The sequence below is a fragment of the Monodelphis domestica genome, chromosome 1, assembly GCF_027887165.1.
Source record: "Monodelphis domestica isolate mMonDom1 chromosome 1, mMonDom1.pri, whole genome shotgun sequence".
In the NCBI taxonomy this organism is placed as follows: Eukaryota; Metazoa; Chordata; class Mammalia; order Didelphimorphia; family Didelphidae; genus Monodelphis; species Monodelphis domestica.
In genome coordinates this window covers 187,014,227-187,027,644 of record NC_077227.1, presented here as the reverse complement: position 1 = coordinate 187,027,644, position 13,418 = coordinate 187,014,227, and the positions used below count along the sequence as shown (strand labels likewise).

The 13,418-nt window shown below is 37.2% G+C and overlaps 1 protein-coding gene across 1 annotated transcript in view; it reads right to left on the bottom strand.

Moving 5' to 3' along the window:
• The window catches only part of GLDN (gliomedin), a 97,989-nt gene that overhangs the window by 19,240 nt on the left and 65,331 nt on the right, over positions 1-13,418 (bottom strand). The window contains exons 7-8 of the mRNA XM_001380569.4: positions 4,104-4,187; positions 3,888-4,013 (exon numbers count right to left, since the gene is read on the bottom strand). Of these exons, the coding sequence (XP_001380606.2) occupies positions 3,888-4,013; positions 4,104-4,187 (210 nt within the window). The remainder of the gene's footprint in view (positions 1-3,887; positions 4,014-4,103; positions 4,188-13,418) is intronic.

Below are 13,418 nucleotides of genomic sequence, written 5' to 3'. Positions count from 1 at the left end.
CCAATTGGGGTCATAAAGAATTGGACACAACCTGAAAACAACTGAACAAAAAACTCTTTTCCAGTTCTAATCCATGGTCAGATTTAGACTCTTGAATGAACTGACCAATCAATGGTTCATGGGGTTCCCTTCCCCCTCTGAATTTGTGAGATTTGCTTTTATTTTTTTAAATTATTTTCATTAAAAACTTAATGTGAAACTTCAAACAAGTAAACTTACTTCATAACTTTACATTTAAATGAATAGATTTAGAAACTTTTAGGTCACTTTTTCTAAGTTTTCATTAGCTTGCTAGTAGTAGGGAGGCTTTAAAGTTGGTAAAGTATTTTATTTCATGTGATCTGACGAGGATTCTTTGTCTATTCACTCTTACTCATTTTTCATCTTAATTAGTCTACTGCAGAGATGGTTCTCTTCAAAGTCAGAAAAATATGAGTTTAAGCCCCATCTCTGACATTTGCTCTACAACCTGATTCTCTAAGACCACAAGTTGGAGAAGAGTTACTAACCTACATTAGTAGTAGGAAATTTTTCTCACCAGAAATCCTCTGCACCAATGAAATCATAGATCTCAATAATAAAATCATAGATCTCAACAACAACAAAAGGCCATAATTTGCCTTATTTTTTTTCATTTTTGCATTATTCATAAAAGTCTTTCCAGATTTATTTACATTTTTCATTTTTGTCTTAATAGCATCATTGAATTCTATTACATTAATGTGCCACAATTTAACCATGAAAATCTTTGAACAGTTAGCTTTTTTTTTCTTTTCTTTCGGGATACATTCCCCATAATTCCACTCTTGGATGAGGAGTATAATTATTTTTGAAACTTTGTGTGCTAGCAGATTTCTTTCCAAAGATATTGCACAAAATTACCTTTCCACCAACGATGGATGAGTGTAACTATGATTTATTTTAAATCAGGACATCAGGTAACTTTAAAAAAACCAAACAATTGGCATTCTTGAAAGTTTACCCAATTGACAAAAGGACTCAAGAATGTCCTACCTCCTCTGATCCCACCCCATTTATCCTCTTCCGAGGATCCTTCATCCCTTCCAATTTGACCAATGACAAAACCACTCAGAAACTGGAGCTCTGCTTGTGTCTATATGGACACACACAGAGAAACTCATCCAGGACTATAAAATTTGATCAGTTGATTTTATAGCAGATCATCTTCACATTGAAGATGCATCTGGAACTGGGAAACACTGGTCCAAATGGGTCAATCTGTCAATCAAATATTACTAAACACCTGTTTTGTACAGAGCACTGTGCTAGGCTAAGTACTGTACTAGGAGGGAGACAAAGAAGTAGATAATGGATAGTTCCTGACCACAAGGGGCTTCCTCTCTCATTGGAAAAAGAAGGTAAATGGAAAAGATAACCATCCAAGTGCATGATAAGGGTTCCACAAAGGAGGCAGGCTTCCTTTTGATGGTGGGGGTTGGTTCAGAGGGGGACAATGGTGGGTTAAAATGATAAGGGAACTCTTTATGGAAGAGAGCAGATTTAAGCTCATCTTTAAAGAATGGCTAGAAAGGATCCAGAGAGGAGGAGGGGAAGAGCATTCTGGTCAGTTTAAAGGGCATGAGCAAAGGCAAGGCAGGAGCTTTTGTTCAGGGAACAACACACAGACAAGTCTGCCGGAAGCGGGGAGTACCTGTAAAGGAGAAGTCAGATTATGGAAGCACATGAAGCCAGAGGCTAAAGAATTTTTACTTTATCTCTCTGGAATGTAAAGATTAAAATAAATGATTTGATACTCCAAGTATTATTTTAATACTATTTGTTAAAAATCGACTTAAACAAAAGGGGAAAATTTAATGCCAGGGCAAAACTCAGCCATGCCTAGCTCCACACTGCTACAGAGAGAGAGAGAGAGAGAGAGAGAGAGAGAGAGAGAGAGAGAGAGAGAGGAGAGAGAGAGAGAGAGAGAGAGAGAAGAGAGAGAGAGAGAGAGAGAGAAAGAGAGAGAGAGAGAGAGAGAGAGAGAGAGAGAGAGAGAGAGAGAGAGAGAGAAGAGAGAGAGAGAGAGAGAGAGAGAGAGAGAGAGAGAGAGAGAGAGAGAGAGAGAGAGAGAGAGAGAGAGAGAGAGAGAGAGAGAGATGCTCCAAAACAGAAACTGAACACAAAATTAACCCATGATGCATGATAGGAAAAGGTAAAAGGGGATTGTGGGAAATGTAGTCTCTAGGGTTCAAGATTCTAAATCAATAGAGGAATAAAATCATTAAAGGTTTTTGGGCACCCACCAAAGTGATATAATGAAGGAGCATTTTTGGATGCTCTGGCATCTTACCTACCACTCTGGCAATGACTTATGGTATGAACTAAAAAACTGGAAGATGAGTGAGGGAACTCTTGTATGAGACATGGAGACATAGTAAAATGGTGCCAAGGAAAGAATTCTGGATTTGGAATCAGAGGACCTTAGTCCACATCTTGGCTCTGCCATTTACAGTGTATGCAATGACAGGCAAATTTCTTCTCATCTTAGAGATTCAGTTCCTCGTGGGTAAAACGCAAGGTTTGGTTGTACCGAAGTCCCTTTAAGTTCTAGGTCTATGGGCTGAAACTGGAATGTTAACAGAGGAAATGAAAAGGAAGGTATGGGTTCAAAAGACCTTACAAAGGAAGAATCAATAGGACTTTTGTGCATTCATTCAACTACCCTTGTTTCAGTCTTCTAGGTGTATCTTAAATCCACTTCATGTACAAGTCAAGACATCACCCAGTGAAGCCATTGGTCTTCTTTGCAAATGAAGGACAAGGGAGCAGCTGGGTGGCTCATTGAATTAAGGGCCAGGCTAGAGATGGGAAGTTGTGGATTAAAATCTAGCCTCAGATACTTCCTAGCTGTGTGGCCCTGGACAAGTCAGCCTCTCAGGGCCTAGCCCTAACCACTCTTTTGCCTTGGAACCAATTCATACACAGTAGTGATTCTAAGAAGGAAAGTAAGGGTTTTAAAAAGAGGGAAAGGAAGGATAACATACCTTTTCTATATATAAATACATATTTTCTCCATATATAATTTTTTTCTATATGTAAATCCATATATTTTCTCTCTATATATAAATACATATATTTTCTCTACATATAATTTTTTTCTCTACATATATATGTATATATATATATTTATATATATAATCCTTACCTTATATCTTAGAATTAATATTGGATATTGCTTCCAAGGCAGAAGAATGGTAGAGGCAAAAAAAAATTCCTGCCATCAAAGAACTTTCAGTTTAATTTTCATTAGTACAGTGTGCTAGGACTTATAGATTGACTGATTGAATTAGATCTGTCATCTCTGTCATCTCACTGGAGTAAGATTTCCTTTACCATTTTGGATTGTTACTAATGTATACTTTCTCCAGCTGTGGGATTCTTAGCCAAGACCTTCCATGGAGAAAAAGAACAAAAACTCATACTTACATAGTGCTTTAAGTTCATAGTTCATTCTTCACAGCAACCTTTTGAGGTAGGATTGCAAGTAAAAACCTGACATTCTTTTCTACTCCTTTGTGTTTTTTTTTAATCCCTTACTTTTTATCTAAGATTTCAAGTATTAGCTCCAAGGCAGGAGAGTGTTAAGGGCTAGGCAATGGGGGTTAAGTGACTTGCTTAGGGTCACACAGTTGGGAAGTGTCTGAGGCCAGATTTCACCCCAGGTCCTCCTCTTTATTTCCAGGCCTGGTTCTCTATCCATGGAAACACTTAGCAGCCCCTCAGTTACGCTTTTAAAAACCAACTCCTCTTTTTAAAAATTAAATAACTATAAAGTGAAACTCAGAAAGGGTTTTCAACAGAGATAGAATGTGTTTTAACAATGTGGTTGGAAGACAGATGTTTCTCCATCTGGCAAGCATTGATACCTGAGAAATGTTCTGTCACCCAAATCCGTTCATCACTCTTATTCACTGATTCTTTCATCCAAGCTCCAAAAGTGTCCTTAACTTTTATCACCTGGGTTGGACTTCCAATAGATGAGATGATGCAATCTGCCAAAAGAGTACAAGGGAGCATTACCCTCATCCATGACCTTGAGGCATCATCTTTCTGAATTTCAGGACAGGAACACAGAATGTTACCAGCTTTTGGAGAATGGTGTTCATTGGCTTTCTCATCTGGTTTTCCTGCCAGTGTATCATCATTGGGTACTGCACATGTCTCACCTAAGGAGTTAAAAGACAAAAAAATATACAGCAAATGTAGTAGGTGCCCTTTATAATATGGTTTTTGGAGAATCAAACTAGTACTTCCCTTATAGGCTAACCACGGTATGTTGTGCCTTTGTGGGAGAGGAGCTATTAGGCTATGCTAGAGAAGCATGATTTTTTGGTCTGCATAATTAGCCAATGAGATTCAGTTTTATGTTCTTTATAGTACTGACTTCCAGGAAATAAGTTAATGAAGCTAAAAGCTTCAGAATGCAGTCAGAAGACCTAGGATTTCATCCTGGCTCTTGACTTTGGACCAATCATGTCATTTCTGTGAGTCTTGGTTTCCTCATCTATAAAATGAGGATGTTGGATTAGATAATTTCAAAAGTCCTTCAAACTCTAAAATCACATATTACTAAGCTTTATTGGGAATTATCCTGTTTTTAGCTAAATGGGAAGAGGTCTTGGTCTCTGTTCATAAAAGGATGTCTTCTCCTTCATAAAACTTTCTCGATAAATTCCTCTTTACAATCAAGAGAAAGTAATCTCTCCTTCCATTCAGGTCAAATACTTACTTACTGAACTCTCCCTTAAAATATTCCCATGGTGCTCTTCCTACTTCTTTCTCTCTCTCCCTATGATCAGAGCTAGTCTTTTCCTTGTTCCCTTACCCATCAAATTATAGACTTCTTGAGAACAAAGCTTGTATTGCATTTATCTTTGTTTCCCCAGCATTTAGCAGAGTCTCATCCATAGCACTTGTAGCATAAATTATTGCTAAATGGAAGAAAGTTCTTCCAAGCCCCAGCTCATTTAGGTCTGCCCAGCATCCTGACAGGGTAGTTAGGTGGTGCAATGGGTAGAAACCAGCTCTGGAATGAGAAGGATCTGAATTCAAATCTGACTTCAAATACTTACTAGCTGTGTGACTCTGGGCAAGTTGCTTTATGGTTTGCCTCAGTTTCCTCATTTGTAAAATGAGCTCAAGAAGGAAATGGCAAACCACTCTAGTATCTTTGCTAAGAAAACCCCAAATGGGGTCATGAAAAGTCAGATGTGGAGGCAGAGTCAATATGGCGGCATAGAGGCAGTGAAAGTTCAGACCTCTGAAAAACCTTCCTTACTGATTACAAACTAAATGCTCCTAGGGGACCGAAAATCAAACCTAACAACAAGACAGTCAAGGAACCCTCCTGCTGGACTCAATGTAAAAGGTACACCCCGCCAAAAGCTGTAATTCAAGAACACTCAGGTTTAAGGTGAAGGAAGAAGGAAGGTCTTGGGACCCCTCCCCCACCTAGAGCATTAAGCCTCCAATGGCGTCTGCAACCTCTGGGCAGGCAAGGGTGTTGGTCTTGAGGGAGTACTTTGCGGGCAAAGCTGTGCCATGTTCAGAATGTCGAACACAGGCGGTGGGAAAGCAGTTAGAGAAGAAGTGCAGAGTGCAGAGCAGGCAGCCTGGTTGCAGCAGCAGAATACCTCCATATTGCCCCCCCCCTTTCCCAAGGTTTTGGCCTTAGGGCGCATCCAACTCAAACCAGCTGGACTTAATCCCATCAAATCCTTCAGAGGGTAGGGAAGCTCAAGCTCCAATACCCCTCCCCGACAGACTACGCGGAAAGATTTGGTGACAAAGCTCCAAGGGTGAAGGCTGATAGAAAAGCCCGAAACAAACAAAAAAAAATGAGAGGAGCAAAAGCACAGGCAACTGAAGGGAGTAAAGAAGGGGTAAATATGAGCAAACAACAGAAAAAGAAAAAAATTACAATCAACAGCTTCTATATAGGCAATGAACAAAGAGCAAACAGAACAGAGAAGGATGAGGGAACACCAAGCAAAAAAACATAAACCCCAGCATATTGGATACAGGCTTTGGAAGAACTCAAAATACAATTCAAAATAAATTAAGAGAGGCTGAAGACAACTGGAAAAAGAACGTAAAAAGCAAGGAAGTCATCTGGAAACAGACAACAATGTCTTGAAAACCAAAATTAATCAGCTTGAAAATGAAGCAAAGTAGTTGACCATGAGGCAAAGAAGATGAAAGATGAGGCAAAGAAAATGAAAGATGAGGCAGAAAAGATGAAAGGTGACCTCCAAAGAAAATCAGATCAGAAGGAGAAGGATGACCAAAAAGCCAAGGAAGAAATCCAATCTTTAAAATCCAGAATACAACAACTAGAAGCAAGCAACCTCACAAGGCAGTAGGACACTATAAACAAAATCAAATGAATGAAAAAATTGAGGAAAATCTGAAGCATCTCATTCACAAAACAGAAGATTTAGAAAATTCATTCCAGGAGAGACAACTTAAGAATCATTGGTCTACCAGAAGAGCACGACAAAAGAAAAAGCCTGGACATCATACTACAGGAAATTATCCAAGAAAACTGCCTTGATATTCCAGAACAAGAGGGAAAAGTGGTGATTGAAAGAATCCACAGATCACCTCCTATACTGAATCCCCAAATGACAACACCCAGGAATATTATAGCCCAATACTATCAGACCAAGGAAAAAAAAAATATTACAAGCTGCTAAGAAGAAGACATTCAGATACCATGGAACCACAGTGAGGATAACACAGGATCTAGCTGCATCCACACTGAAAAAAAGAAAGGCATGGAATATGATATTCTGGAAAGCAAGGGAACTAGGTCTACCACCAAGAATCAATTACTCAGCAAAACTGACTATATTCTTATAGGGGAAAGTATGGACATTTAACAAAATAGAAGAATTCCAAGCATTTTTAAAGAAAAGACCAGAACAGAACAGAAAATTTGATGCCCAAGCACAGAACTCAAGAGAAACACCAAAAGGTAATAAGAAAGAAGGGAAAAACAAAAAGCAAAGCAAAACAAAACAAAACAAAAAACCTTTTTTTTTTAAGAGACTCAATAAGTTAAAATGATATGTATCCCTATAAGAAAAGAGATCATTGTAACTCTTAAAAACTATTGTTATCACCTGGGAAGCTAAAAGAAGTTCCCTAAACTATATAGGATGAAAGGACAAGACATAAATAGGTATATAGATATATGCATGCACAAATACATACACACGTGTATATATATATATATATATATATATATACATATATATATATATATACACACAACTAGAACTAAAAAAGAGGTTAATACTAAAAGAAATGGGAAAATGGGTAAGTTTATATGTCACAAAGAAGCTCATGGTGGGAGGGGGGAGAACATCAATACACTGGAAGGGTAAAGAGGTTGGATATAGGAAATACTCAATTCTTACTTGCATTGAAATTGACTCAAAGAGGGAAGAACAATCAAATCCATTGGGGCAGAGAATTAATTTGCACCCTATAGGGAAGTAGAAGGGTAACAAATAGACTAGTGGGGAGGGAAGCAGTACAAAGGAAGGAGAGGGTGGGGGGTAGTATAAAGATACAATAAAGAAAATAAGAGGGGAATAAGAAGGGAGAGGGGCAGAAAGAGAAATAAAATAAGGGTGGAAATTAGGGGGACTGATTGAAAACAAAACATTGGTGTAGAAGGAAATAGTGAAAGAAGAAAAGATAGGACTAGGAATGGAAACCAAAATGCTGGGAAATACATAGATGGTAATCATAACTCTGAATGTGAATGGAATGAACTCACTCATAAAACCCAAGTGAATAGCAGAGTGGATTAGGAACCAAAATCCTACCATATGCTGTCTACAAGAAACACACATGAGGAAGGTAGACATGCATAGGGTAAAAGTAAGAAGATGGAGCCAAATCTATTGGGCATCAACTGAGAAAAAGAAGGCAGGAGTCACAATTATGATATCTGACAAAGCCAAAGTAAAAATAGATCTAGTTAAAAGAGATAGGGAAGGTAATTACATCCTGATAAAAGTCAGAATAGACAACGAGGAAATATCAGTACTGAACAGGTATGCACCAAATGGCATAGCATCCAAATTTCTAAAGGAGAAACTAGTGGAGCTCAAGGATGTAATATATAGAAAAACTATACTAGTGGGGGACCTGAACCTTCCTCTATCCGAATTAGATAAATCAAACCAAAAAATAAATAAGAAAGAGGTAAGAGAAGTGAATGAAATCTTAGAAAAATTAGAGTTAGTAGACATGTGGAGAAAAATAAATAGGTACAAAAAGGAATATACCTTCTTCTCAGCAGCACATGGTACATTCACAAAAATTGACCATGTATTAAGGCATAAAAAGATTGCAAACAAGTACAAAAGAGCAGAAATAATAAATGCAAGCTTCTCAGATCACAATGCAATGAAAATAATAATTAGTAAAGATACAAAGAGAGGTAAATAAAAAATTAATTGGAAATTAAACAACAGGATTCTCCAAAACTGGTTAGTTAAAGGACAAATCATAGAAACAATAACTTAATTGAAGAAAATGACAGTGATGAGACATCCTTTCAAAATCTATGGAATGCAGCCAAAGTGGTACACAGGGGGAAATTTATATCCTTGAGTTCATATATTAACAAACTAGAGAAGGCAAAGGTCAATGAATTGGGCATTCAAATTAAAAAACAAGAAAGTGAACAAATTAAAAAATCCTCAGATGAAGACTAAATTAGAGGACCTAAAAATCAAAGGAGAAATTAATAAAATTGAAAGTCAAAGAATTATTGATTCAATAATTAAGACTAGAAACTGGTACTTTGAAAAAACAAATAAAATATACAAAGTATTGGTCAATCTAATTAAAAAAGGAAAGAAGAAAACCAAATTGACAGTATCCAAGATGAAAAGGGAGACCTCACGTCTAATTAAGAGGAAATTAAGGCAATCATTAAAAACGATTATGCCCAATTATATGGCAACAAATATGGCAATCTAGGTGATATGGATGAATATTTACAAAACTATAATTTGCCTAAACTAACAGGGGAAGAAATAGACTACCTAAACAATCCCATATCAGAAAAAGAAATTGAACAAGCCATCAAAGAACTCACTAAGAAAAAATCCCCAGGTCCAGATGGATTCACAAATGAATTCTAAGAAACATTCAAAGAACAACTAATCTCAATATTATAGAAACCCTTTGAGAAAATAAGGAAAGAAGTAGTTCTAACAAATTCCTTTTATGACAAAAATATGGTACTGATTCCAAAACCAGGCAGGTCAAAAACAGAGAAAGAAAACTATAGACAAATATTCTTAATGAATATAGATGCAAAACATCTTAAATAGGATACTAGCAAAAAGGTTCCAGCAAGTCATCACAAGGGTCATCCACTATGACCAGGCAGGATTCATACCAGGAATGCAAGGATGGTTCAACATTAGGAAAACCATTTACATAATTGACCATATTAACAAGCAAACTGACAAAAATCACATGATTATCTCAATAGATGCAGAAAAAGCCTTTGGCAAAATACAACAATCATTCCTATTGAAAACACTAGAAAGCACAGAAATAGAAGAGCCTTTCCTAAAAATAATAAACAGTATATATCTAAAACCATCAGCAAACATCATCTATAATGGGGATAAACTCGAAGCCTTCCCAATAAGATCAGGAGTAAAACAAGGATGCCCATTATCACCTCTATTATTTAACATTGTACTAGAAACACTAGCTGTAGCAATTAGAGAAGAAAAAGAAATTGAAGGTATTAAAATATGCAATGAGGAGACCATGCTATCACTCTTTGCAGATGATATGATGGTTTACTTAAAGAATCCAAGAGAATCAATGAAAAAGCTAGTGGAAATAATCAACAACTTTAGCAAAGATGCAGGATACAAAATAAACCCACATAAGTCATCAGCATTTCTATATATCTCCAACATATCTCAACAGCAAGATTTAGGAAGAGAAATTCCATTTAAAATCACCCTAGACAATATAATACTTAGGAATCTATCTGCTGAGACAAACACAGGAACTATATGAACACAACTACAAAACACTCTCCACACAATTAAAACTAGATCTGAACAATTGGAAAAACATTGATTGCTCATGTGTAGGATGAGCTAACATAATAAAAATGATAATCCTACCCAAATTAATTTACTTACTTAGTGCCATACCCATTGAACTACCAAAAAACCATTTTACTGAATTAGAGAAAACCATAACAAAGTTCATTTGGAAGAACAAAAGTTCAAGGATATCCAAGGAAATCATGAAAAAAAATGTGAAGGAAGGAGGCTTTTCAGTACCAGATCTCAAACTATATAATAAAGCAGTGGTCACCAAAACAATTTGGTACTGGCTAAGAGACAGAAAGGAGGATCAGTGGAATAGACTTGGGGTAAGTGACCTCAGCAAGACAGTCTATGATAAGCCCAAATGTCCCAGCTTTTGGGACCAAAATCCACTATTTTATAAAAACTGCTGTGAAAATTGGAAGACAGTGTGGGAGAGATTAGGTTTGGATCAACATCTCATACCCTACACCAAGATAAACTCAGAATGGGTGAATGACTTGAATGGAAAAAAGTAAACTATAAGTATATTGGGTGAACACAGAATAGTATACATGTCAGATCTTTGGGAAGGGAAAGATTTTAAAACCAAGCAAGACTTAGAAAGAATCACAAAATGTAAAATCAGTAATTGTGATTACATCAAATTAAAAAGTTTTTGTACAAATAAAACCAATGAATCCAAAATTAGAAGGGAAGCAGCAAATTGGAAAATAATCTTCATAAGATAAACCTCTGACAAAGGTCTAATTACTCAAATTTACAAAGAGCTAAATCAATTGTACAAAAAAATCAATCCATTCTCCAATTGATAAATGGGCAAGGGATATGAATAAGCAATTTTCAGTTAAAGAAATCAAAACTATTAATGAGCATATGAAAAAGTGTTCTAAATCTCTTATAATCAGAGAAATGCAAATCAAAACAACTCTGAGGTGATAACCTCACACCTAGCAGATTTTCAGCTAACATGACAGCAACAGAAAGTGATGAATGTTGGAGGGGATGTGGCAAAGTCCGGACATTAATGCATTGCTGGTGGAGTTGTGAATTAATCCAATCATTCTGGAGGGCAATTTGGAACTACCCTGAAAGGGAGGTAAAAGACTGTCTGCCTTCTGATCCAGCCATAGCACTGCTGGGTTTGTACCCCAAAGAGATCATAAGGAAAAAGACTTGTACAAGAATATTCATAGCTGTGCTCTTTGTGGTGGCCAAAAATTGGAAAAATGAGGGGATGCCCTGCAATTGGGGAATGGCTGAACAAATTCTGGTATATGTTGATGATGGAATACTATTGTTCTCAAAGGAATAATAAGATGGAGGAATTCCATGTGAACTGGAACAACCTCCAGGAAGTGATGCAGAATGAAAGGAGCAGAACCAGGAGAACATTGTACATAGAGACTGATACACTGTGGTACAATCAAATGTAATGAACTTCATTAGTGGCAATGCAGTGATTCTGAACAATTTGGAGGGATGTATGAGAAAAATCCACATTCAGAGGAAAAACTGTGGGGAGTAGAAACACAGAAGAAAAACCACTGCTTGAATACATGGGTTGAGGGGATATGATTGGGGATGTAGACTCTAAATGAACATCCTAGTGTAAACACCAACAACATGGAAATGGGTTCTGATCAAGGATACATGTAAAACCCAGTGAAATTGCACATCAGCTACAGGAAGGGGGTGGGGCTAGGGGAGGGAGGTATAGAATATGATTCTTGTAACCAAGGAATAATGTTCTAAATTTAAAAATAAATTATTTAAATTAAAAAATTTTTTTAAATGAAAAGTCAGACATGACTGAAAATGACATGACAAGAAGAAATATCCTGATAGTTGGCTTTATGGGGTCATCCAATGAGCTAGTTGGGTTTCTATTGTCTAATACTGTTTGTTGTGTTACTGGGGAAGCTGGGTATAACCCCAATCACTGAGAATTAAAATAAGATACACACACACACACACACACACACACACACACACACACACAGAGGGAGAGACAGAGACAGAAATAGAGGCAGAGACACACAGAGAGAGACAGAGACAGAAAGACAGAGATAGAAAAAATAGTAACTATAGTAAGTATACAGATACATGGATACATATATATGTGTGTGTGTGTGTGTATATATATATATATATATATATATATATATAATATATATATATTTCAGATTGCCAACTTGCCTGTGGGGTGGAATAAAATGAAGTCCTAATGCTATTTTAAGTCTATGCTATATAAAATGGCTCGAAACCTGAGTCTTGCCCCCTGTATACCCTCCCACCTGCCATTTCCCCTCCCTCTGCTCCTCCATTTCTAGGTCTTGACACTGCAAACACAAGAAGTTCTCCAAGAAAGAGATGAGTTAGCTCAAAGTGTGCAAATCCATCTATGAAGCTGGATTTCAAAATTTTCATTTCCTGATGAGAAAAAGGCTCTGCTTTCAAATCTCCATGATGTTTGTGACTGTAGGTTCTATTTTTCCAATTGAATGTTCATTTGGAATGACCCAGGCAGGGGAGGACAAGGGAGTAAGCCGACCCACGTGCCATGATCTTTTTCATGTTTGAAATCCTTTGCTCGGCATTTAAAGCTCTTCACAGCCAGGCCCTTCCTTCCTTTTCAGTTTACTTACACTTTAATTGCTTTTACACCCCTTGTGATCTATTTACATTGGCCTTTTTCAGGCATCTCAGAGAATTTTCAATATGCATGTGCCTTGGTCTACCTGCTGTTCCTCCTACAGGACACATCTTAACTTATGTCTTTGTGCTGACTGTACCTCATGCCTGGAATGTAGAGGATTTCACTCTCCTGCTCAAACACCTTGAGTGACTCCCCATTATTTTCTAGCATTAGATGTAATCACCTGTCTTATAACCTGCTACACAATTTGACTCCCTACCTTTCCAGCTTTATTTACCATTATTCCCCTTCCCTACAATCTACATTAAAGCCATTTTTTCCTCATTGACTACATAACTTACTAATGCTAGAAAGCCTGATGAAAGTGGGAGAAGGGGCTCTGCCTCCCCAAATAATAATGCTTCTGTCCACTCCAATGTGTGATGATTGGGTAGGTCTGGGGACATAGATGGAATGGGGAACAGATAAGGAACCAACTCCTCAGATGGAGGGGCCAATATTCTGCAGAATCCTAGCCAAATGAAGCGGTTTCAGACTCTTGGCTTCATAAGTGAATATCCCTGTCCACTGTGGAGTATTTTCTGTTATTATGAGAAGCTCCATGTCAAAGCCACTGAGACTGAGGAGGCAAAATA